Source organism: Glycine soja, chromosome 7, assembly GCF_004193775.1.
Source record: "Glycine soja cultivar W05 chromosome 7, ASM419377v2, whole genome shotgun sequence".
Classification (NCBI taxonomy): Eukaryota; Viridiplantae; Streptophyta; class Magnoliopsida; order Fabales; family Fabaceae; genus Glycine; species Glycine soja.
Window position 1 is genome coordinate 15,945,588 of NC_041008.1, and position 26,765 is coordinate 15,972,352.

At 31.9% G+C, this 26,765-nt stretch overlaps 3 protein-coding genes across 3 annotated transcripts; 1 reads left to right on the top strand and 2 right to left on the bottom strand.

The window, feature by feature from the left end:
* The first annotated feature begins 4,692 nt into the window (after nucleotides 1-4,692).
* Nucleotides 4,693-9,120, top strand: LOC114418947 (pre-mRNA-splicing factor SLU7-A-like). The gene is made up of 9 exons (XM_028384512.1): nucleotides 4,693-4,890; nucleotides 5,288-5,451; nucleotides 5,562-5,674; nucleotides 6,339-6,764; nucleotides 6,885-7,020; nucleotides 7,119-7,418; nucleotides 7,637-7,853; nucleotides 8,004-8,107; nucleotides 8,420-9,120. Exons 1-9 carry the CDS (start codon nucleotides 4,875-4,877, stop codon nucleotides 8,564-8,566), a joined length of 1,623 nt encoding a protein of 540 aa, XP_028240313.1. The 5' UTR covers nucleotides 4,693-4,874; the 3' UTR covers nucleotides 8,567-9,120.
* Nucleotides 9,121-9,873: 753 nt separating this feature from the next.
* LOC114418948 lies at nucleotides 9,874-11,444 on the bottom strand. Its single transcript, XM_028384513.1, has 2 exons — nucleotides 10,831-11,444; nucleotides 9,874-10,354 (listed from the first exon to the last, which is right to left on the bottom strand). The coding sequence occupies exons 1-2, from the start codon at nucleotides 11,112-11,114 to the stop codon at nucleotides 10,216-10,218; spliced, it is 423 nt and encodes a 140-aa protein (XP_028240314.1). The 5' UTR covers nucleotides 11,115-11,444; the 3' UTR covers nucleotides 9,874-10,215.
* Nucleotides 11,445-16,190: 4,746 nt separating this feature from the next.
* Nucleotides 16,191-17,918, bottom strand: LOC114418949 (E3 ubiquitin-protein ligase RDUF1-like). Its single transcript, XM_028384514.1, has one exon. It carries the CDS (start codon nucleotides 17,712-17,714, stop codon nucleotides 16,791-16,793), a length of 924 nt encoding a protein of 307 aa, XP_028240315.1. The 5' UTR covers nucleotides 17,715-17,918; the 3' UTR covers nucleotides 16,191-16,790.
* Nucleotides 17,919-26,765: the final 8,847 nt, after the last annotated feature.

Consider the following 26,765-nt stretch of genomic DNA (forward strand, 5'->3'; position numbering starts at 1 on the left):
CTTTACCTTTACTCACTTTAGAGGAGCCAATTAAAACTATTATTTGATGCTTGCATGCAATCATTATTCTACTCACCGCAATGCCCAAGCGACCACCAATTCCAAAAGTAGCTTGACCAATATCTAGGTAGGTTTTGAGTCCAGGTTTGCTTTCTAAACATCTTATTAATAGCATCCCAGTATAACAACACATGATAGCAAATATTAGAAGTATTATAAGGCTGAGGAACCCTCATTCTCTCATTGCATATGGAATTGTAAGAATTCCTATCCCACATAATATATTGGTTCCTTCATAGAAAACAAAAATTATTTAAGTCCCTGACATAATGAAGATAACATTTCTTTGTGCATAAAACAATATCATCCATGTCTTTGGCAGTGGATTGAGTTTTAAATAACTAAATATTTTTGTAAGTACATTAAAATCACCATTGTTATTTTACATTATGACAACAAGGTATATGTAGAGGATATGAACCATACGTCTACACTCAATAAGACATATATCTTAGTAATTATACGAGGATGAAATTAAAATTATGGAATGAAGATGATAATCACTGATTTTAAAAATGAACATTGTTGTTGTGGCGGTGACAATTCATCCATAGAAAATATTGGATTGCTAGAGACAAGTGATTGCAAATGGGGTGTTGATGCAAAATAATTCTCTTGTTTGATTGAAGTTGTTTGAGAAACTAAAGGTAGAGTCAAAGAAGTATCCTCTTGATTTTCTTGAGATCTCTTGAATGATGTAGTAGGAGAATCACCTTTCCCTATTGAACCAATTTCCCTTAAGAAAGTAGCTTCGGATGATGTTACACTAGTTAACATGTCCATAGATTGTTTGCTCATCATGAACAAATGAATTTAAGATTTTACTACTTATAGACAATCTATTTCTTTCAATTTCAATCATATTAATTAATTACTTGTTCTTTTTGTTTCAAATTTTGTTACAACCTTTGCAAACATATAAAAATAAAAAAGTTTTGTGTTCAAGACAACAAATAACCTAATTAAATGTTTCTTAATAAGTTTACTTTATAAAACTTATCAATCTCATTGAAATAAGATAAAAAAGTGTTATGTAAAGGTCATAAATCACTTTCATAATTTTAGCTAGACACATGTTACAAGTGCTTATAAGATAAAATAAGTCTAAGGTCCTATTTGAATAAACTTATCAATAAACACTCATATAAGAAGAAAATAAATTAAGTTTCTCCTATACATTAAAGTCAACTTATGCACTTAAATTTTTATAAAAGTTCTTTAATCTAACTTTTCTTAAAAAAATGAATTTAGACTATGTATAAGTTAATTTTAATTTAGGAGAAAAACTTAATTATTTTTTTTATTTTCTCTCTCTTTCTCTCTCTTATAAATACTCAATGAAAAGTTTATCCAAGTGAAACTTTATATAAGATTCAAACTCTTTCAAAAGTGGCCTTAAAATGTATCTAATACTCACCCCTTTTATATGAATGTTAATCATTCATCCCATTGCAACCTATTCTCCTAATTATAATTAGATTAATTTTTTTTTGTGGTACTATCATTGCAAAAATTCATGTCATTGGAAGCAATGACTTTTTGTGTGTATTTGTGTAGCATTATCGATGAAAATCTATTCAAATGGACATTCATATATTCAGATTCATTGTCCTATATATGTAAATTCTTTTTTGCAGGCAACCACATCATCGTATGAATTACATATAAAAGTTGAATCACAAAGACCAACACATGTTAATGGAGGTAGTAATTTGTTTCTTAAACAAATAAAAAGACCAACAATGCAAACAATAAAGACCACAAAAAAACTCAAAAAAAATAATACAAATTATCCTAATGTGTACGTAAAATTGAGTGTTTTTTTTTTCAATTAGCAAAGAGAATCATCTTTTTATAATGTTACTAGTAGTACCTGAAATTTACAAGTGTTATGTAGTTTCCAAAAAGAAATTAATATTGGAATCGTTATACGACAAAAGTAATTAAAATTGAATGTACAACAAAAGTGCATACATATATAAGTTCCCCACCTAAAATAATAAAAAAAACACATGTAATTAACAATTATCGAAGGATTACCTATAACTTTGAGGCCAAGAGATAATGGAAACCTCATTGTACAAATTTCGTGAAGTAGGTGAATTATTATCTGAATCAGTATCATCATCTAAATGTTCAAACACCCTTTGTGCCTGATTTTCTTCATCATCAGTTTGGAAATCATCCTCTCGATCAAGACCCAAATCCTCGTATAGCCTCCTCTTACCTCTCTGCATTCTAATTAGCCACACCCTATTTTTCCTTCTATAACATATATCAAAATGTACAAGAGAAAAGGAACAAAAAATTGTATGTATAATTATAACTTTCTTGCAATTGATATCAGATAATGATTTTATCACAAACGTCGAGGTTGTTTTGAACTATGTTAGCGTGACAGTTTTAGTTACACGGAGGTGATAGCTTGTTTTCATCAACGATTGGAGACACTTGCAAAGAATAGGAAACCATGCATCGGATGGTTAATTAGGGATTAAAATTTATCATTTTTTTTTTAAAAAAAAGACTTTGTGGAGAGAAATATTCGACTGAGAAGTGGAAACAACAATGAGTTTGTAAATTAGGCAACATGAAATACCTTTGAAACAATTCTTCCTTTTTTGGGAAGCAAAATTGAAACTCCTAAACTAAATTCTTTTTTATTGTACTAGGTTTATGCTGCATGTTTTTTTTTTTTTCCCGTAGGAAGTATGCCTAGACTTAGAACTCCATCTTCTTATTTGTCATACCTTTTAGATAAAGTCTTCAAATTTTATCTTTATCATTTTGAATACTTTAAAATAAGCATATTAGCAAAAGCAAAACATAATTGAAAATCAAATAATAGAGATTTTTTTTCAATAATATCATGTAAGGTGGCAATTAACTCATTATATAAATTAATAAAATTTTAATTACGTTTTTAATCCTCTTACTTTAGTTATGTGCGATTTTGATTCTTTTAGTTTTAATTATTCATATTCAGTGCTTATAGTTTTCTTCCACTTATTCAAATTAAGTCCCCTCACCACAAAATTCCATCTAATAATTAATTCAAATATAAAAAAAAACATAACATGTTATTGAATTTTGTAAACTAGCAAAGCAAAAATGTCTGAAATATTTAGATGAAAATTAAAATAAAATGTATAAAATTTATAAATTGTATTTAAATATTATTTATTTATTTATTATTTTTTCACTATGAATTTATACAATAATCAAATAGTATATTATACATCCAAATATTTATTTTAAATAAGAGTATTTTTAAAAGCTTTTTTTTATGAGAGCCCTTTTAAGATTTTTTTTTTATAAAAAAATGAAAGCATTTTTTGGAGTAACTCTCATTGCATCGCATGTCTTGTCCTAATATCAAATATTGAGTTTTTATTAAAATAATTATTCCTTTCAAATATATTTCTTAACTATCCTTTTTGTCTATCAGATGCACAAGATTAATGTTTCTTTTTATATAACTAATTTTTTAATAAATAAATATTTTTAGTATATACATTACATTATAATTCTAAATCATATTAAATAAATATTTATGAACGTATAAATTATATTTTAATGAATTCAGAATTAATAATTTACACTACAATATAAGTTATTTTTAACTATTAACAATTTATTTAAAAAAAATATTGAACTTCATTTAAAAAGTGAAAGGGAGGGTATCATAAGTAAAAAGGAAGTCATTATTATGGGCCTCTGGAAAAGGCCAACCTATTTCTGGTTGCTGCTAGGTGCACCCAGCAAAAATATTGGTGCACCCAACACTTAAAGTGAAATGTTGAAAATGCCCTTCTTATATTTTAAAAAAAATTATGCACCAGCCCTTCCGCTTCCTTCTTCATTTCCTTCTCTTTTGCGAGCACCTTCTTCCGCGTTCTTCTCCCTTCTTACGCACGAGCTGCTGCTGGTTCTTCTCCCTCACGAGGCTGCTGTTGGTGCTCTCTCGCAAGCCGTTTCTTCTTCCTCCGAGTGTCTCTTCTTCTTCCGCGAGCCGTTTCTTCTTCCTCTGAGTGTCTCTTCTTCTTTCACGAGCTCCATTCTTCTGTTCTTCATCGAGGTAAGGTTCCTTCTTCCATTGCTTCCTATTGCTTCCATTGTTGATTGCTTAAGTTCATCCGCAGTAGAGACAACTTAGGAGGTAGATGATCCGCATTAGGGTACTTGGTAGATGTTTAGGTTGATCCGCGTGAAGCTTTTTTAATTTTCAAAATGATTTCTTTATTTTAAATTAGGGTTACTTTTGAAGCTTTTTAGCCCGAAGTATGATATTTTGTTTAAGATATTTTTTGGTTTTCAGAATGTCACGCTCTTGTGCTTCGTCATCACGTTGGACCAGCGTGAATGAGGAACTCGAGCACATCGTTGCGCATATGCCCAGTAAGACTGTCAATTGCTTGCCTGCTATTTGTTTTGTACTTGAATGCCTGTTATTTGCTTGCCTTTTAATTGGTTGAATGTTAATCTTGTACTTGATCCGTACATTACTTTAAGGCAGGGGCAATTCTGAAATTTTAAAACAATACTGGGTGTCCCAGCAATAATGCTGGGTGCACCTAGCAACTCCCCCTATTTCTGAAGGATATTTTTCCTTTGGGCTTCATTACCAGGCGGCGAAGAGAAAAAAAAGAAAAAAGAGGAGCATCACGGCCATGATCGCATTTTGCTCAGGCTAAAAAGATAAGCAAAGCGTGAAAAATCGCAAAATACCAAATCAAAATAACAAGCACAATTACAGTGACTACGCTTGGTTCCTCTTCTTCGATCTTCGGTTTGATTCTGCGTTTGTTCACATCATGGCCACCGCTTCAGGTACTCCTTTTTTTCTCATTCAATTCCGTTGAGATTTTATTTTCTAGGGTTTCTTATTTCAATCCCAATTCCATTCTTATTTGCTTTTTAATGAACATGGCGTTTTTTTCTGGGCAACTTCGGTTTTATTATTCGATTGAGTTTTTCGTTTTTGTAATTTTTGTTTTTCGGGCTTTGCTATTGTTTCATTCTGTTAATGGATACTCATCGTGTGTGTATGAATCCTGGCACGCAGAGTCTGCATAGCATGAAGTTTTTTCCCGTATTGGGTTTAGGCTGATTTCAATTGTATTCCTTTTAATTGAAATTTTAACGTGAACATGTTTATCCCAATTTACCTTGTACCTCAATTGGCCCGTTGTGTGTGTTTTTTAAACTTGTGTGGCGTGGATTGCAGTGGCATTTAAGTCCAGGGAGGACCACCGCAAGCAGATTGAGTTGGAGGAGGCGCGTAAAGCGGGGCTTGCGCCAGCTGAACTCGATGAAGATGGAAAGGAAATCAATCCTCACATTCCCCAGTATATGTCCTCTGCTCCTTGGTATCTTAATGCTGAGAGACCTGTAAGTGGTTGACATATAAAAAACTAACATACTCTTCTGAGATATGTAGGAAATTCTGATGTTTGACATATATAAAACTAACATACTCTTCTTCATCTTTTTGCTTGTAGAGTTTGAAACATCAAAGGAAATGGAAATCTGACCCCAATTACACCAAATCATGGTACGATAGAGGTGCTAAAATCTTTCAGGCAGACAAGTATCGGAAAGGTGCTTGTGAGAAGTAAGTGGTCTCACTCTAATTGTCAAATATGTTTGTGTGCATGTGTCTGCATAGTTTATGTCTGCAGATTTGATTTGTTCTTTTCTAGCAACTTAAAAGGAACATGGAATTTCATATTTAAATCTTGTTTCATCCATTCATTTTGTTTCCTTGGTGTCTTTAAACCAAAAACTTGTAAGAGTTTATCAAGAGTTTGGCAGCCATCTTATGAGTTTTAAGTAAGCACCCACATAATCGGTTAATTATACATCCAAATTTATGAGGCTGAATCTACCCATGGTTTTTATCTATAAGTCAAACTTTTGACTGATTTTGCTGGGTACTTGAGTTGAATTGCATCTTCTATTATTTGTATTATTTTTGAAGATCAAAAAAATTTCAAAACAATGCCTTATAAAAAAGGGACGGAGGGAGTACTTTCTTTTGCTTTGTTGTAGAGTTAGAATGTGAATATTTCTCATTTATTTGATTTTTTTGGTTATTAAGATAAGTTTTATAAATATTATTTTTGAAGATCATAAACTATTTTGAGTTTAATATTCAAATATGCTGAGGTCCCATGAGTTTGCCACTTTACCTAATCTCTCAAATTTCACAGCCGTGCTTTTCTCTGAATTTATTTATATGTTAATTGACTGCTTCAATCTTCATTTTCTTGCTATAGCTGTGGAGCTATGACACATGATTCTAAGTCATGCATGGAAAGACCACGGAGAGTGGGAGCAAAATGGACAAACAAACACATTGCTCCTGATGAAAAGATAGAAACTTTTGAGCTTGACTATGATGGAAAACGGGACAGATGGAATGGCTATGATGCATCAACGTATGCTCGAGTCATTGAGAGGTATGAAGCTAGAGATGAAGCTCGAAAGAAGTACCTGAAAGAACAGCAGCTGAAGAAACTGGAGAAGAGCAACCAAAATGGTGAGGATGCTGCAAGTGATGGGGATGAAGAGGAAGAGGAAGATGAAGATGAAGATGATTTAAGGGTAGATGAGGCAAAGGTTGATGAGAGCAAACAAATGGACTTTGCAAAGGTTGAGAAGCGTGTGCGTACAACAGGTGGTGGGAGTACAGGAACTGTGAGGTAATTTTTATGTTAACATTATTTTAATAATGCAAGGCCAAGTTAATTAATCACATACTTAAGATTCTCTCTTTCATTATATGCCTTGGAGGAATTGGATCTGAAACATTTTTTCTTCAGGAATCTACGTATTCGAGAGGATACTGCAAAATATCTTCTTAATCTTGATGTCAATTCTGCACACTATGATCCCAAGACCAGATCCATGCGTGAGGATCCACTTCCAGATGCAGATCCAAATGAAAAGTTTTATTTGGTAATAACTTGTCTCTAGAATGAAAATTTGTATAAAACACTAGTTTTTACTGCCATATTTAATCTTGTATTTGGATTAAATCTGTTTTTGTACTGCAGGGTGATAACCAATATAGAAATAGTGGGCAAGCTTTAGAATTCAAGGAACTAAACATCCATGCTTGGGAAGCCTTTGACAAGGGACAAGATGTTCACATGCAAGCAGCTCCATCCCAAGCTGAATTACTCTATAAGAATTTCAAGGTCATGAAGGAGAAGTTAAAGTATCAAACAAAGGAAACCATTATTGAGAAGTATGGCAATGCGGCCGATGAGGACAAACTTCCAAGAGAACTTCTGCTGGGCCAAAGTGAAAGGCAAGTTGAGTATGATCGTGCAGGTAGAATTATTAAGGGCCAGGTAAGATATGCATTCTAAATCTTTATGGTGCAGCATTTGTATATAAATCTTAAATATGCTTCTTGGTAGTGTAGTGGTAGTGGGATTTCATACATGATCTGTTAACATTTTTAGGGTTTTACCATGAGTTTTAGTTTCAACCTTATGAATTCAGCTTTAGGGTTATTGCTGTTTTTTTAAGATGATAGATTTAGTTATTTATCTGATATTTCCAACAGGAAGCAGCTCTCCCCAGGAGCAAGTATGAAGAAGATGTTTACATTAACAACCACACGACTGTTTGGGGCTCATGGTGGAAGGATCATCAATGGGGCTATAAGTGCTGCAAGCAGACAATACGCAATAGCTATTGCACTGGTGCTGCTGGTATTGAGGCTGCTGAGGCTGCAAGTGATCTTATGAAAGCTAATATTGCCCGTAAGGAGGCTGCTACAGGTTCGTACACTAACATACACCAAACCTATGATGTGTCCCTACTTCCTTCCTTTTTCGTTGCTGTTATTACTTTCTTTTCTTTGACAATTTTCTGTGATTGTATTTAGTATGTATTTATTAATCTCTAATTCTTTATATGAACCTATACAGATGATCCTGCACCTGTGGAGGAGAAAAAGCTTGCTACATGGGGTACTGATGTCCCCGATGATCTAGTTCTAGATGAAAAATTGCTTGCTGAATCACTCAAGAAGGTAAATATCAGTCTATCATGTTTGGTATTTGTGTCATTCTTTGTGTCTTATTGTACCCCCCCAGGAATTAATTATATTTTTGTGCCAATAACTTTGTTGACCTTAATTACCAAGGTCAAGACACCATAGATTCAAGATATAAATATTGCATGTAATTTCTTGAAACAAAGATGACATGATTTGGCTTATGGATTTTCATCTCTAGTGTGAAGTATATTATTTTTTCTGGAGAATTCAATCTTTTGAGATGTAATTATTCAGACATTTATACTTATGTCACGCTGATTGTTGTGTTATGGTGCCTTTTCACAGGAGGAACAAAGAAAGAGAGAAGAGAAAGATGAGAGGAAACGCAAATATAATGTTAGATGGAACGATGAGGTTACTGCAGAGGACATGGAGGCATACAGGATGAAGAAAGTACATCATGATGATCCAATGAAGGATTTTCTGCACTGAGCTTGGAAAGGATAAAAAGGCCTGCATCTCTTTGGTTGCAAGTCAACGAGCCTCTCTGTTGTTATCTTACTGCCAGCTGCTGGATTGGCCAGAATAGGTTATCAGTTTGGCATCCTTGATCCTTTGACCCGTAGTGAGAAGGAGGGGCTAGGGTGAAACTATCAATGTTTGTACAGCTTTTGTGTGCTTCATATAATCGCGTTTGACTTAGATCAACTTGAAAATGTTTGCTTTAATAGCAGTTTTACATTTTGTCGTTCGTTTCCTTTTTTTTTTTTGGGGTGATGTGTAAAAGAAACAGTAACTTTCAGGGGTTAGATTGAAAAATGTTATATTGCTGTGGATGTGTAGAATAAATAGTAACAGGTGCTAAAGTTATGTTTGGGAAAAAAAAAGGTGAAATATGGGTGTGGATGTTTAATTACCCAGATTATTAAAATCAAAGACGGCCACTGCACTTTCAAATTTTCGTCATGTACTTCAAAAATTAGATCTTATCTGTTGAACGTTCTGGAGGCAAGATTATAAATCAAACGTGAAAAGTTGATCTTCAAGATGCTTGTTAGTATTTTAACTTAAAGTGATGAATTTGTGTAGCCATCAATGAATACTATGAACCTCAAGGTGCATGTTACTTGCTCATCTGCAGTATGGTCTCAATATGTCCACATTTTTTTTGTATCAATTATTATAGTTATAGTTTCTAAAGATATATCAATTAATTGCTGAAGTACATGCCTCAACCTCATGGGTGCTTATATTTCCTTGAGCTATTCAATTCAGGCCATTGAATCAAGTTTGAGCCAGATATTTCGTTTTGTCTTTCACTACAAAACTGTTCTATCTTTTAAACCTTGTCTCTATTCAAATTCCTCTCTTTTTGCCACCTTCTCAAGCTTGTGAAGCATGTTTCTGAAATTTTAAACTTTACACCTTTGTGGGCAGGGCAACTTATGTCTGCAGTTTTATTTATAGTAAATCTTATATAACAATGAGAGGATTTCTAGTAATCTAGTTTAAAGTTGGTATTCAATGATCTGCAGGCTCTGAACATAATGATCAACAACAGTTGGTCTTAGCCATTGTTTTCTCGAACTCTACCAAAAAAAAAGAGAAAATATAAATACAAACAGTTTTTTATACAAATAAATTACAATAACCCAATCCAAATACGTATTAATGCCTGTACGTCTTCCCAGTTATTAGCCAGGCAACCGATTGAGATTATTTAATGGTTTTGCAGGGTTAATTTTCTGTTTATAAAGATCTAATTTTCCTCTTCAATCAGATTCAGTGAGAAACAGAAATTGGAAGAAAGGACGAACATATATCATATTTATTGGACTTTCTTGTTGTCAAGTGTACTTCAAGTACATACAACATATGCACAATTAAACAACAGATTAGGAACATCGGGGTATCATGATACGGGAGAGAAAAACACAAATCAGATACGCAATGCAAAATCAAAATGGTAGGTTTCTGAACAAGTGAAATTTGTGCTTTTCTCTCCTATCATGATATATTATAATGTTCATCTCATAGGACGAAGAAACACGAGGAGGGGATATCAATAATATATTATCCTTAAATAATTACATAGTAATAAGAAAAGAAAGAAAGGGGCAATGTAGGGAGCATAATGTTGTCTATTTGTCAATTTGGTTAAGTTTGCCCAAACCATTGCAGCGAGCACAAACGATTTGGGTTTGATCCTTTCTTGCTGCATTTGCTCTCAATGTCACATTAGCCTTCCGCACAAACCCTGCTCCATCACATTCAGGGCATCTACCACATACATATTCATCATATATCATTAGCAAATCATTCTCAACAACAATAACATATATAGCTTATATATACATTCAAATTCCAAGTCTAAATCCTTCCTAAACTAGAATCACTAGAAGAGAACACTGGAAAAACAATGCTATGAAATAGAAAATACTTCAAATTCCCAAGGAAAAAAAAGTCAATTCAAAATAGTCACTTTATAGAAATTCTTAAGTCTACACTAATGAGATTATTGTTCAACCAATTACAAATTATTGTAAACTATCATCAATTAATTATTGTAAACTATCATACTCTGTTCGGCAACTGGTGAGATTTGACTACTTTACCAAGTCATCAATTAATTCATATGATAAAATCATAAGATAAAATTTCTATTGAATATCTATATGAAAGTGTGTACACTATAAATTAAAGTCATTAAGTATCACAAACATTAATTGTCGAAGAGAAAAGATGATGAAATTTACGTGTCTTTGCGAGAGAAGAAGATGGGGAAGGCCGTTCCAACTAGAGCCACAGCAATGGCACCAGCAACAAGGTACGCAGTGCCATCAGATGAAACATCTCCAACTGCAGCAACTACAATCGAAGAAGACCTATTATTCCTGTTCCTCTGAATCCCGGTCCACAGTACCCTACCTGAGCCACCAAATGAGATCTTAGTAGTGTTGTTGGAAGAAGCACCAACACGAGGAGGGAGGTTCGGTGCATTCTTAGGAATCATGGTCTGAAGCATAGTCATGGATGCCATGTTTGATTTGCTGGCACAAGATTTTGGATGTGAGAAGGACTAATTAAGTGGTTTTTGTGTTCTTGGTCTTGAATGCTAATATGAGACAGCATAGATTTTATGTATGAAGAGTTGAAGATGGTTTGAAAAATATTTGGATAAGGCCACGTTAGCATTACTTGAGATTTTCCAAGGAATGTGGATAAGACAGGGTGTACATTTCAACCTATATATGTTGTTTTTAGCAGGAGAAGGATGTTAACCACATGAAAATGAAGCAAGATAAGAGGAATGAGAGGGTTACACGAGCTTGCCTATGTGATTCTGTCCCTTGCAACCATATTAAACAGACATGTGAGGATCTAGTTTAGATTTTTCTTTTTTTGTTCTTCACATGTTTGTTTTTTTACAAGAAAATAATATAGTATTTGCTTAAGAGTTTAGACCTCGACCTCTCGGTTTGCTGAATAGCCGAACATTTATACAGTTGATTCAATGGCCAAATATGCCATGAAAGGATAACATGCCATAATCAGCATTACATATGCAATTAACATCGTAACAATAATTAAGGATAGATTACTTAAATTGGTAATCACCATAACTTCAAGGTCCATTATGGTATCTATAAATATGGATGAGATTTTCTAGATAAAAATATTGTTAATTCTTATTTATTGTTTAGTCTTGAGTCCTAACTTAGTGTTAAAGTGTCTTTTAGAGGTACTTTTGATAGAATCAAATAGTCAAATACTTAAAAGATAAGACTTTGAAGTGAAGGAGTTAATGAAAGCAAAGTTATCTTGTTACCCTTTGGCGGATAAACTTACTTTGGTTAAAATGAAATCCTTATTTGATAGTTTTATTATAATTTAGTAATTTTAAATAGAGAAAAAAGATTATACACTGATAACTCAAGAATAAATCATTATTTTAAATAATAGTTTCCTTGAAGTGAAGACCTTCAGTTTTTTTAATTGATTTTAAAACCAAACCATTATTTAATCAGTTTTGGTTTACTTGAAAATTATTTTTTGCATGGTGGGTTGACCTATATTCTAAACTTGCAGGCCGTTGGGCAAAGACGCCAAGTTCAGTCCAGATTATTCTACCCAAATTCATTTCGGTGCCATTCCAGCTTTTTGTTTTTCGTTTAATATTTGTTTTGGGTTCGGATTTTTAAGTTTACATTTTTTTTTTCTTGTAGTTAGTTGTTTTAGTTGAAATTTGTGCTGTTTTCTTCGTTGGAATCGCAAACAAGCTTTATTATGTTTATATTGGCATTGACTTTATATTTTTTTGCTTTTGAAATATTTTTATTTTGCATTTTTGCCGCAACTTGCAAAATCAATATAAATTTACTAAATTGTTTAAGATTTTAGTTTTCATATATCAGTGTAAAAATTTATAGTACCAATCAATTTTTAAAATTGTTTTAAGCATGACTTTTAAGTTGATTATTATACCTAGCAATCTATAATTGAATGATAGAGCTAAAACATTTACATTATCAGTAACATTTTAATTAAATTCATAATTTTATTGAGTGGATTTGAATGTCAAGTAAATTTTATATTTTCATTTTTTCACATTTTATTTTCTTTTTTATAAACAAATTGAAAGAAAAAAATATTTAAAATAACTTTTTATTAGAAATTTCCAACTTTAGATTTAGAATGTTTTAATCTCTAAAAATATCGTTTGTTTCTATTAGCCTTTCCATTTTCTACACTTTTAAATGTTTGAAAAATGTTTTAAAAATCAAAATAAATATATAATAAAGTTACATGTTTTGTCAAAATGGATTAAGTCAAAATTCCTATAAAAGAATTTAAAAACTACCCTATTAGATTAGGATAACCATTGCAAGACGATTATGATGGAAGTACACAGTAAATTAATCTGCACCTTACTCCATATTCCATAAGCAACCGGTTTCCAAACCTCCATATATTAATTTGTTTTTAAACCATTCTACGTAACGATACAAAAAGTATAAATAAAAATAATTTTTTGATTTGGACATAATAATAATAATAATCTATAACTATTAATAAAAACAATTACTCCTTTAGTGTACACATTTCTTATTTCTAAATTATCCTTTAATATATATAAATATTTTCATTTTTTTCATAAATCTTTAAAATATAACTGTTAACACTACTTTCTTTAATTATTTTTTCTTTTTATTTTAAAAATACAGGTAGAGGCACACAGTATCTCTCTTTTAACTAATAATAATAATAATAATATTGAAAATAATTAGTAAGGAGTACAGATGGACAACAAATAAAGACAAATAATCTCACCTAAAAACTCAAGTGTATGATAGAAAAGAAAAAAAAAATGATAACTACATTGTCGAATATTGTCTTTTCAATATATTTTATTATCAAGTAAAGTCTTATGCTGAACGCGCTAAATAACCTGTGTAAACTCTATTGACAATGCTATAATAATAATAAAAATATAAAAAAAAAAAAAAAACACTCTTTTGACCATGCTGCATGAAATTTTTCCCAATATTTTAAGAAAAAATGTGTTGAAAGTTGTCAAACAGAATATATAATTCCTAAAAGAATAATGTGAATTATGACATGTAAAATTGTTTTATGCCCATAGTGTGCAACTACTTCCCTCTAGTAGTTAAGAAACTTTTTCTAGGGAAGTAATTATTCAGAGAGGAAGTCAAGTCAGTACGTTGAATACATCATAAAAAATCTATCACCTTAATTCAACGTTTTTCCCCAGCATTCATTCTGCCAATTCCTGTTTTCAATCTTGTAGAGTCCGAATGTGATTTTGACCCTGCCCAAGTTTACACGCAAAAGGACTATGAAAGTTCATACGACTCGTGCGTACACATTCATCCACGCTTCCTAAGCAAGTGGTTCACTATAAAAAATTGTTTTGACTATTAGTGAAATTGCGAACCCCTACTATTCAAACTGTTCTGGTACAAATATCAAATCTCGTAATTTTACAAGTTTTCTTCACTCAACACAATCATGATATACGTCTTGTCATTGTTATTGACCATCAAAATTGTCTGCAAATCGTGCCAACAAAATGTACTCTGCAAAGACTTTAAGCTGGCTGAAGTTTCTTGCTCTTTTTTCTCTCTTACACAGGTTTAACAAAGTTTATTTTTCTTTCCTTTTTCCAAATCAAAGTCCAGCCACATTTATTTATGATTGTAAAATGTATTAAGTAAATTATTTTTTTCCCAGCATGTGTATTACCTACCATTTGCAGCTGAGAAAGCCATCAAGTGATTTAGAAATACAAATAAATGAATGAAAAACCATGTCAATCAAACAATTAAGCACATAAATTAACCAATAGTCATTCACACACTTATAAATTAAGTACAAGGGCAGGATATGTAGCACTTTATTGTTTGGAACTCCAGATATTTTATTAACCTTACCTAAACAAAATCTAATCATACGATGATAACATAACATCTACTGGAGCAAATGACCACACCAATCATTCATAACATTAATGATGATTATTTATAAAGTAGACACAGCCTAGAATCAAATAAACCCCCCAAATTTCACTTGTCATCAAGCAATAGAGTGAATCAACAGATTCCAGTCATTTTAACAAAAACAAGATTGCATTATAAAGTCAGAAAAAATAAAATTGAGGCAATCATATGCTTAGAGTTGAAAAGATCCTATAAAAATAACAACAGAAAGCCACAGGCAGAATGAAACTTCCTCTTGCATCACATAAGATACTAATAGAGGCATCCTTTCCTGGCATTTAGTGGAGAAAAATAAGAAGCAAATGGTAAAACACAAAGAGGCATGCCAGTTGATGGTGAGTTTCAGATGTCAGAGAATCCCTCTTAACAATTTAAGCATGTCAAATGTCATCATGCAAACATACAAATATCACATTATTGACTATAGTGTGAAAAGATTTTGCAGTCACACATTAGTAATAAGAAAAATCCCAACAAAAAGAAGTCAGCATATGCAAATGGCATCTGAATGCAGCTAATGCTGGCATCATTGCATTCAGTTGTCAACTATTACTTTCCTTGAATCTTCTAGCAAATTAAAGGGACATAGCACAACACCTTCTCAAATATCAATGGTGACCACCTACAAGAGAAATACATATGAAAAGTACACTAGAAAATTATTCAAGTTATGAGCATTTATTTCCTTTGTTACTCAATCAAGCTAAAACTTGCAAATGAAAGTGATCAAGCAAGAAAACGAACACCCAAAACAAGAGAATACAACATGGCTTCTTAAATGTAGATTTGGCCATTAAATGCATAGGTGAGAGTCAATCCCTAGATTGACAATTTACTCAGTCATAAGTAGCATGATCCTCCAAAATAACTATCAGACAACACAAAATGAGGTGGAATTCTTATTTCAAATGGTGATCTATTTTCCTTAACACAACCTTTACTGCTATTTGGTACTATCATTTACGAATAAGCAATTTTCAATTGCACAATTCTAAAGGTGTGAAATGTTTATCTACCTAAACCAATCACATGGAAAATGAAGTTTGAAAGCGACAAATGCCACCAAAGCAGACCCACAAATATTAAACACCACCTAACAAGAACCCATAAGAAACCAAAGCTGTGGTAGACAAAGAAACAAACCACGTTACATCAACAATACAAGTCATAATTTCCCATAACCCAATAGAACCACATTTCAAAACAAATAAAACACCATAACTCACAAGCATTAATTACTCTATCTACAAAACCAATAAAATTATTCAAAACCAAAAGACAAAGAGATACAACAACAGTTACACAAGATCCTCTTCCTCCCCTAATTTCCACCCTAACAAGACATCCCATCTTCCTGTCTTCCATCCTAACTCAATCTCATCACAACCACAAGCAAACTGCAAAACCCTGAACCTTAATTTCCTGCAGTCAGGAATTTAACGCATTCACCTCATCAGCAAACTATAACTATTAGATTAGATGAAAATCAAACAAGTCATATTTCATCTCATACAACAACAAAACCTTATCCCATTAGGTGAGATGAAGTCACCCACATAAAACACACGACACCATTTGTTATGGTTAAAAACCAAAACTTCAGGAAATACAAATCATATTTTATCTCGAATCTGTTATCAATTATCAATTATAAAAACATATCTGAAGTTTAAACCTTTATCCAACAGTGGTGATTCACAACTGCTTGAATGCTCTTCTTATCCGGTTCCCAAAACCCCGAGCTAATTCAAAAACGCCATTCAGCAATTCCAGAAACCGTTTGATCAGTTATAGTATTTACAGTATCAGAATCCAATCGAATACTTAACAGACTAAAAACATTACAAAAAAAAAATGCATTTCCTCTAAAAATTCAAACGAATACTTAGCAAACTAAAAACATCACAAAAATCGAAAAATCCCACTGTGGTAAAAAAAGTTGCAGTCTCGTCATTGTTTCCGAATACAACAGAAAAATTGCAGACAAATGCAGCTGATGTGACGTCAATTGCAATCACGTTTTTTCTTAAAACCTTACTGCGAATCTGCGATTGCGGTCTCATCACCGCAGCCTTTGATATCGTAGAAAATTGCAGAAAAATGTTGAGGACAGCGCAGCATCAATTGCGACCGCGTCACAGTCAGTGAGCTCTAATAACCTTGACGTTACGATCGAAATTGCAATTGCAGACCGTTGTTTAAGAACGAGATCTTCCGTTGGCACGCGAATTTCTCGTTCGGCGAGAAAACGAGCTCCTAACCCTCCCGATATACGAAAAAACATTCCTGAAAGCAGCACCGAAGCCTCTATTCTCCCTAGACCTCCCAACGGAGCTATCCCAAGCGACTCTCCTTGGAACGCCGTTAGCGCCGTTAAACCCGCCGTCCATCTCCGTATACACCAGTGGGAGCTCCCTCCCTCCGATGAACCTGCCCACAGCGAATCCTCCCCCAGGAAGTCTCCAAATAGTCAACCCCACAGTATTGTTATTACTTTCTTCAACTTCATCCGAAGGAACCTCGTGGCGGCACACGGGGCACGAGTTTCTCACCGAGAGCCACGGCACGATGCACTCGGAATGGTACACGTGACCGCACGGCATCTCACGTGCGTCGCAGTTGATCTCGAAATTCTCCATGCAGACCGCGCAGTGCGATTCCGCGTAGGTGTGGCTCGCGAGGATCTTAACCACCGGCATCGACTCGATCGCCGCTTTCGACGCTGCCGTGGGGGGCAGTGCTCCGGCGCCCCCCGCGGCGGCGTCGAGCTGGTCGAGTACATTGTCGAAGCCGGAGCCCATGAGGAACTCGGATACTCCCTGTGGTAAAGGACGGAGACTGCTTGGGCCGGAGGAACCTGAAACGGCGTCGTTGTAGTAGAGTTCGAAGTTCCGCGTTTCGGGCGAGACGACGTCGTTTGCGTTGCGCAGGACGATTACCGGGTTGAAGGGGGACCCACCGCCGCCGCGCGTGGATCGGCGCGAGTGGGGAGGGGTTTGGAGCTCTTCGAGGAAGCCGGAGTTGCAATCGGGGCAGAGGAGAACGGCGTGGTTTTGTGGAACCCTAACTATGCGGTTGCAGCGGTAGCACCAGAAAGAAGACGGAGATCCCAGTGATGCCATTAACCTTTTTTCCTTTTCTTTTTCTCTTTCTCTCTCCTTCGAATTTGGCAAGAATTAAGAAAGAATTTAGAGTTTTTGTTGTTGTTTGTCTTGACTGAGAAATCGAAAAAGGTGAGATTTTCCGGGAAAATTCTCGAGTGAGAAAATTTTGTGGGGGGTGTTTAGAAACAGAGAAAGTACGGGTTGAAAGTGAAGGCAATACTTATAATTTAATTGACTTGGTACTTTATAGTTTTTTTTAACTACTTATTTGATTCATGTACTTTTATGATCTGTATTTTGTAGCTTTTATAGTTTTTAGTCTTACCTTTATCGTTAATATATGAAGTATGAAAGTGATTTTTTTTTTTATATTTTAATTTTTTTTAGTTTATATATTTTATATTTTAATTTTTAATGTTAAAATATAAGTAATATTATCAATTATAATTAATTATAAAAATATTAATAAGAAATTCGTAACTAATTTATTATTAGATAATTTATTTTTAAAAAAATATTTAATAATTTATAATTAAATTGTAGTTAATTATTTTTATATATTTACTAAAAGGAAAAAAAAAATCACTTTCAAACAATACGAACTAAACAACTTAACTACAAAAATCACTTTTAAATTATAGAGACTAAGAATTAAAATATAAACTAGAACGATTAAAAAAATCACTTTCAACTATATGGACTAAAAAGTACAAATCGTGAAACTACAAGGACTAAATAAGTAATTTAATCTTTTTTTACGAGAAGACGCTTTAGTGTAGGGGTGTGTTCACGGGTATGGGTCATCCACGGATTGGAACTGATTCAAACAGTTTGGGTTGGATCATCTATGTATTTGGGTTAAAATCGAACTAAACCAATCAAAACCGTTTATGTATGGGTTTGATCATGAGTTTAAATTTATAAATCCATTGAATCATTAAATTGATCCTTAAACCCGTAATTAAAATATAAATTTTATTTTATATATATATATATATATATATATATATTAAAAACTAAAAAAATAATTTGACAGTCAAAGAAGGTGTGGTATAAGGGTGTTTAGGGACCAGTTCAGGTCGATTTCGATCAAATTTGGGATCCAACTCAATCAAATTGATCGGTTCGGTTTTCACAATTTTTTTTAACCTAACCCATTTATATAAAGGTTTGGTTTGGTTCGGACCAACGAATTACCCATTTAAATGTGGTCTTTCTTTAGAACTACTATTTTATATCATGATTCTTTCAAATATTCGATACAATTAGCACAATATTATCAAATACTTGAAAGTAGTAAAATTGATTTATTTAGAACCATCAACATAATACTCTACAATAGACTAATACAAATTAAAATAAAATATTCTTCAACCAGATTTACTATAATAGTTTGAAATACAATTATTTTCTACAAACTAATTTCTTGCAACCATATTTGATACAACCAGAATTATTGGAACAAATGAATAAAATATGATCCATTAATATTATAAACATGATAGAAAAAATAGATATGAAAAAAGGTTAAACAAATAACAATGTATCTGAAAGTAATACTTTAAGAAGTTTCAACACTAGTAGTCCTAACACTCTCGCAGTATTAAAAGTCAAACCAAACAAAAATTTAAACACAACCCTGTTAGTACAAAAATTAATTGATATTTTATACAAATATAAAAAATGGAATAAGAGATTACACATTTGATTCAATCTTTTCCACTTCATTTGTTTCAACTTGCAAGTCATTAACATTTTACTTAGTAGATCTAAGACAATTTTGGGCACAAATGAGAGCTTTTACCCCTTGTACTAAATGTAGACTCATATGATATATTAGATATAGGAATAGTCAATATATCTCTAGCCATATAGGAAAAAATATAATATTTGGATGCTTTCAATTTCCATTAATTCAAAATGTCAAACTTAGTGTGATCATCTTCAACATTATCCTCTAAATATCTATCTAACTCAGTTTTTTTTTGCACCTCACCCTTTTTTTTCTTCATTTTCATTCTAAATTCGTCATCCCAATCATCACCCTTATCACCTTTGTCATCATTATGTTGTGAGGCCATGTTTGAAGCCAATGTACTAGAATTGGCTGAATTGCTACTAGAATGAGAAATAAGATGCTCTAGTACATATTGCTAAATCAGTTTGTGAATGAGGTCTTTCAATTTTTTCATCATGTCCATGATCTTTTCAACACCATACATGCGATTAAAACAAAATTGAATGTACTCACATTTATAATGAGGATTAAGAAAAACATCAACAAGCAAAAGATAGTTAATTCCATCACTTTCCCAATATTTGTTAAACTTTAACTACATATTTGCTATCATCCTTTGTATCACTAAGTCATCATTATGCCTCCACTTATTTAGTGATACTAACCATCTTCTTAAAAAAAGTGTTACGAGTAACATACAATGACCCAGAAAAAGAAAGAGTTACATCATAGAAGGTCTTCAAAAAGCTAATAAAAACACAAGTATGTTGTCAATCAATCTCTTTGGGACATCCTTTTCTTCACTAGATATGAGATTTAGCACATATGCAACCTTAACATACTCATAGCGATAAAATGCATGCTCATATTTTTCAACAACATCTAACATCAAATAAGTAGAGTTCCATCTAATTGGTACATCAAGTATTAACATGGCCTTAGTGGATATGCTTACTTCTTCACCACACCTCTTAAAACTTGCAAATCTACTTGGAGTAGACTTTACAAACTTACATGCAACTCTTATTTTTCTAATAGATAGGTCAATTTCTTTCAATCCATCACTAACAATTAAATTCAAAATATGAGCAGAATATCACATATGCATGAACTCTTCATTCAACAAAGTATGCCCATTCTAAACACTCAATTCTTTAGCTAAATATGACATAGTCAAGTTATTAGCACTTGCATTATCCATTGTTACACAACAAACTTTTGAAATCCCTCATTCTTTTAAACAATTCTCTAGGGTTATCCCTATGGTTTCACCTTTGTGGTAATAAATCAAACAAAAATTCAATATTTTTTTATTCAACTCTCACCCTTCATCAATGTAATGAGCTATCACACACATGTAATTCATATTTTGAATTGACGTTCAAGTATTTGTAGTAAGTGAAACCATTTGTTTATTTGCAGACCACACATGCTTCAACTTTTCCTTCTCATTGTAGAACACATGCATGCAATATCTAGCAATAGTGACACGAGAAGGAATTTTAAATTTAGGTTGAGCATCTTCCATGAACTTCCTAAACCCTTCATTTTCAACAAACTTAAAGGCAAGTTCATCAATAATTATCATCTTAGCAAGTGTCATTAGAGTCTACTCTTGATTAAAATCAACAAGTTTCATACTAACTTTATTAGGGTCACTCTCACTATCATTTCCAAAAAAAAAAACAATTATCTTTTGCTTTTTTATCAACATGTCTGTGTGAGTTTTCTTTTTCACATTGTTGGAACACATGTTTTCTCAAGTTAGAAGTTCCATAGATAAAACTAGCTGCTGCATATGATGCATTACGACAAGTCCTACCATATTCCTTCTTAATAAAATGTTCCCAAACATTAGAAGGGGGTCTAGCAACTTTTTTTTCTTAGCTCTGCTTGTGTAGATTCAGGTTGTTGTCCTTGCCCTTGTTGTGGTGGAGTTTCATGTCCTTGTGGTTGTGAAGAAGCTTTTGTCCCTTGTTGTGATGGATTTGAGTATGACATGGAATGGAGAGGGAGTGCTAATTGGTGGAATTGGAGATGAACCATTAACACTTTATGTATCACTTTTCTTTTCCAATTGTCTCGTTTGCAAATTCTAAAGAACCTATCCATAATAAAAATATTACACGGTTTACACCTTTATTGGAGGATTTCAAATTGATTTCAACTTTTGTATTTAATTCCCAAAACCTCATGCTAACCACTAATGTCTGGATTCTCGAAGGAATCATTTTAAGAATCAAACTAAAAAATAAATAAAACAATACATGATCTAGATAAATCAATTCTAGTTAGAGAATATAAAAATATGCTACTGATTTAGAATCTAAAATCAAGAGGCTACTACTCAAAATAAAATTACTGCATCTTGATAAATAAAAAAAAATCTTGAGATGGATAAATATTCATATCAATGCAATGTATTTTTTTTAAAAATAAAATAGGGTTCGTGTAAATTAGAAAAAATAACCAAATTTTATCTGGGCATCGAACAGATCAACAAATATGAATCTCAATAATCTAACCGTAATAGTTACTTTGATACCACATAGAGTTTTAATAATATTTATAAAAATAAGTGACGCGCACACCACAATCAAAAAATAAGTGGTATATAAAAAAAGTTGTTAATTATGTTGGTTGGTGAAGAAAATTCGAAAGTCGAAAGTGAATGTAAAAAAGCATGAAACATGATTTCTTGTGAAACTAGGGGATTGTTACATGCTCCTAAGAAACAAAGCAACACGACACAACACAACAACAGAACGTCGGTTCTCCTTTCAGTCCGGGTTTGGATGATTTTTATAACTAATAAAAAATTAAGTTAAATTCAAATTTTAGTCCTATATAAGAAAAAAAAGTTTTTGATTTTATCCTAACAAGAGAAAATCTTTTAAAATTAGTTCTTTTTATATATAAAGAAACAATAGGATAATAATTAAACCAATTTTATGAGTTATTTTTTATGAAAGTATTTTTATTTAAAAAAAAACTTCAACTAACGTTTTTTATGAATTTTTCTTATCTCTTTTAACCTATCCTTTCCATTTTTAAAATATTAATTTCAATATTTTTTTAAAAAATCATCAATTGTTAAAATTAATCTTATATCACAATATAAGTTATTTATCATAAATTTTAATTATATAAAAAATATTTATCACAACGAACACATTATTGGCTTCTTGTGTTGATGAGGTGGATTTATCCCCCAACTTATTAAATTGTTACTATTTTATTAAAAGCACTAAAGAAAATAATACATTACCACACCTTCCTTGATTGCCAAATTATTTTTTAGTTTTTAATACATACATACATACATATATATATATATACATACATATATATATATATATATAATCAAATTTATATTTTAATTACGGGTTCACAGATCAACTCAACAGGTCAGCAGATCTATAAATCTAAACTCGTGACCCAACTTGTACATGAATGATTTTGATCGGTTTAGTTCGGTTCGATTTTGATCCAAATATATAAATGACTCAACCTAAACTATTCAGATCGATTTGGATCAATTCGAATTCGGGGATGACCCATACCCATGAACACTCCTAATGATATAAAATAGTAGTTCTAAGAAAAAAAAAAGACTAAATTTAGTTGGGTAATCCGTTGGCTCGAACTAAATCAAACGGTTCATGAATGAGTTGAATTGGGTTGGGTAAAAAAAATTGTGAAAACCGAACCAAATCGAACCAATCAAATTTGATTGGGTTAGGTCCCAAATTTGATCAAAACGGGTTCGAACCGGCCTGCGAACACTCCTAGGTGACGAAGTGTATTTATCCTCCAACTTATTAAATTGTTACTATTTTATTAAAAGCACAGAAGGAAATAATGCATTACCACACCTTCCTTGATTGTCAAATTATTTTTTTAGTTTTTAATATATATATATATATATATATATATATATATATAAAATAAAAATTTATATTTTAATAACGGGTTCATGGATCGATTTAACGGTCAACGAATCTATAAATCTAAACCCATGACCCAACCTGTACATGAACGATTTTGATCGGATCGGTTTGATTCAGTTTTTATTCAAATACATAAATGACTTAACTCAAACTGTTTGAATCGGTTTGAATTAGTTCGGGTTTGCGGGTGACCTATACTCGTGAACACCATATAAAATAGTAGTTCTAAAAAAAAATCAAATTTAAATAGATAATTCGTTGGTCTGAATCAAATCAAATCGTTTATGAATGAGTTGAATTAAAAAAATTTGTAAAAATTGAACCGATTAAATTTGATTGGGTTGAATTCCAAATTTAATTAAAACAGGTCCATACCGACCCACGAATACCCCTACTTTAGTATCGTTACTGTGTGCGTGAAACCAAAGAAATATTAACTGTATTCCATTTTTTTTATTTTAAAAAAGAAGTATTTAGGTATAATCAGGTTTATTAAAAAGTGCGTTTTTTTTAATGGTGATTAGTGATTACCTGATTATTGTATCGTGAAAATTTACAAAAGTGTTTCGTAATTGTGTTTCTGGGAAGGGAATATTCCGGGATACATTCCTTTTTTATTTTTGTTAAACTGTGTACATATTCTCTGTATCTTCTACTTTTAGGAGTTATGATTAATAATTGATAATTATTAATAAAAAGGGAATGAAAGAAAGAAAAAGTTGTCTATGTTATTCTATTCGGTCTTGATTATGATTTTCTTTAATTTATTGCAATCATCTGAACAAATGTGCTGCTAAACCATGGTATTTTTAGGCGCGATGAAATTATGAAAATGCTACTAAATTTTGCTCCTTGTTTATATTATGAAATTATCGGTATCCATTATCTCTAATCGTATTAGGGGTGCAAGATAGTTGATAAAAAATTCCTTATTGATATTTTTTTATGCTGATTCAAATATTTTTTTTATCATGCATTATAGTTGATCTGAATAAAAAAATTCTAAAAAAGTTATTTTAAGAATGACAACGATTATACCTATTGTTAAAAAAAAAAAATTCTATAAACATCGCCAGCATGTAAAAAAAATGTCAATATTTTGATATAATTTAGTACCTCTAATAAGACATTAATTTGTGTCCCTTAAAAAAAACATTTATTTGTGTATTAAATTTCTTTCAATATCTCCAATTTTGGGGGAAAAATTTAAGACCATCAATATCCAATTAATTTTTTTGATAGAACCAATATCCAATTAATGCTCAGTATAACATAAAATTGTTATAAGATTAGTACAATGTTTTTATAGTTCATCCCCAATTATATTTTTTAAGTAGAAATTCAAATAAAAGAATAATTGGAGTTTCATATTCTAAAATTTGTTCAAATAAAATAAAATATATTGATTTAATATACATTTAAAAATTGATAAAAAAAATATACATTTAAAATAATCAAAATCAAAAGAATTTTTTAGTAAGAATAAATAGAACTAATCTTCAATTTAATATGTGATCTTATTTCTATCATTTTCATCAAAATATTATTTTTATATATATCATACCAGTTTTATGAAATTTATACTCCATAGTAATTTCAATTACCATTTTCTTTGTTGGCATTTAATGGAATTTTTTTACTATAACTTTTTAAATGAATAATAAAATTTATTAAATAATTTAAAATATATATGTGTGTGTGTGTTATAATTACATAATTGTTTTGGTGATTGAACATTTGAACAACAAGTAATATAAAATTTCTTATATAGAATTCAAATTATTAATAAAAAAAGTTGATGAGTATAATTAAGAAAAACATAGATGATTAGAGCCTTAAGAAACTGCCTTGTTTGGTCAGCCAGGGCCTAACTGAAATAAAGTTAAAATATGTGGCTTAAAACACAATGCCTGAGCGCAGCATTGATGAAATAAGGTTGATTAGTTAGCTGTTACATGCATTGCCAAATGACCCTTAATTCATCTAATTTAATCAAATACAATAACTAACAAAATTTCATTAGTCTGCCGACATGCATCACATTCTTATGTATCATGTGAATAAATAATTTTTATTAATGTTATTGTTATTGTGTTGATAGATGACTATATATTAGTAATGAGTTAGGTGGTTGGTGTTGTTCACTCAGTTTTCGGTGACATGAATCATACCAGAAAGCTTCCTAGACATATAGTGATAGGAGCTACGTACAAAGACATCCTAACTCTCTCTACTGAATAAGTGAAAGATTTTTTCGTTCTTCGTGTTACACGAGTAAATGAACTATACATTTTCCATTTGTCTATTAGGAGTTAGGACAATAGCCTTGTGATTTTACTCTTAAGCATTTCTCTATGAAATTGCTGAGATTCTGAAGAGACTTTAATTACTAGGAAATTAAGAGTACTTGTGTAATTGCTTTAATATACAAGATAGAAAGAATATTTGGTATTTGGTTGAGCCTGAAGAGGCTTGTAACAAAAAAAATCTTTTGACAGTGTGGAGCAATATTTCCCATATAAGTTTGTCAGTACAATTCTTTATTGGTAACCAAGGATGTAGTCTCTGGGTGACATGAATTAATAGAAATCCTTGTTGTGATTTCTCTTTTCCTTTATATTTTTTTAATTGGTTTCTAACCAAGGGAACTAATTAAATTGTTTAAATCATCTTTTGTTCACAAAATAGATTGGTTTAAAAGGAAAAGAAAAACCTATTAATGCTAAGATGATACCTTCATCTCTCTTGTCCAACATATTTTGTTACTCCGATTCAGTAGAAAGTGGTCCTTCGTTCTATCATGTTGTCAATGACTGTTGAAGTTTAGAGTCAGCGTGTAGATTGCATGGTTCCAGACGTTGCTTGGGAGCCCACAAAAAACCCACAAGGGGAAAGAAAAGCTACTTCATACACCTCTAAAATTTTCTTCCTGCACCTAACCCGAAATGTAAAATTACATTCCAGAAAGACCTTTCCGAATGTAAAATTTTACATTCTAAAAAGCCTTTGTAATTTTATATTTTGAAATAAGTGTTCCGGAAGTTTAAAAGAGTGCAGAAAGCAAAATTGAATGTGCAGGAAGCAACTCAACGGCCAATTAAGTGACTCCAACAGTACATTGGATAGAAAGTGAAAGATTAAAGGTTATTGCTTCCTGCACTTCAAAAATTACTACTTGCATCTTTTCATAATGTCTTTTTACATTCCAGATTGGCAGAAAAGGCTGCAGGAAGATCAAGACGTTGCTTTTGGTGTTACTTTCTTGTTGGGGCCTCTAGTTCTATCCTATGAAGCACCGACACCAACACAGATACAGATACGTGGACACTCGTAATATCCAAAATATAGAAGGTAATACAGATGTTGTATCGGTGTTAGACA

What these genes read in the sequence shown, in the direction of transcription:
- LOC114418947 (XM_028384512.1), top strand. An exon ending in ATCTTAATGCTGAGAGACCT is followed by an intron (nt 5,452 to 5,561) that starts GTAAGTGGTTGA and finishes TTTTGCTTGTAG; the next exon opens with AGTTTGAAACATCAAAGGAA. An exon ending in CAAATGAAAAGTTTTATTTG is followed by an intron (nt 7,021 to 7,118) that starts GTAATAACTTGT and finishes TTTGTACTGCAG; the next exon opens with GGTGATAACCAATATAGAAA.
- LOC114418949 (XM_028384514.1), bottom strand. Translation starts at nt 17,714, where the DNA reads ATGGCATCACTGGGATCTCCGTCTTCTTTCTGGTGCTACCGCTGCAAC.
- LOC114418948 (XM_028384513.1), bottom strand. Translation starts at nt 11,114, where the DNA reads ATGGCATCCATGACTATGCTTCAGACCATGATTCCTAAGAATGCACCG. An exon ending in TTCTTCTCTCGCAAAGACAC is followed by an intron (nt 10,355 to 10,830) that starts GTAAATTTCATC and finishes TGTATGTGGTAG; the next exon opens with ATGCCCTGAATGTGATGGAG.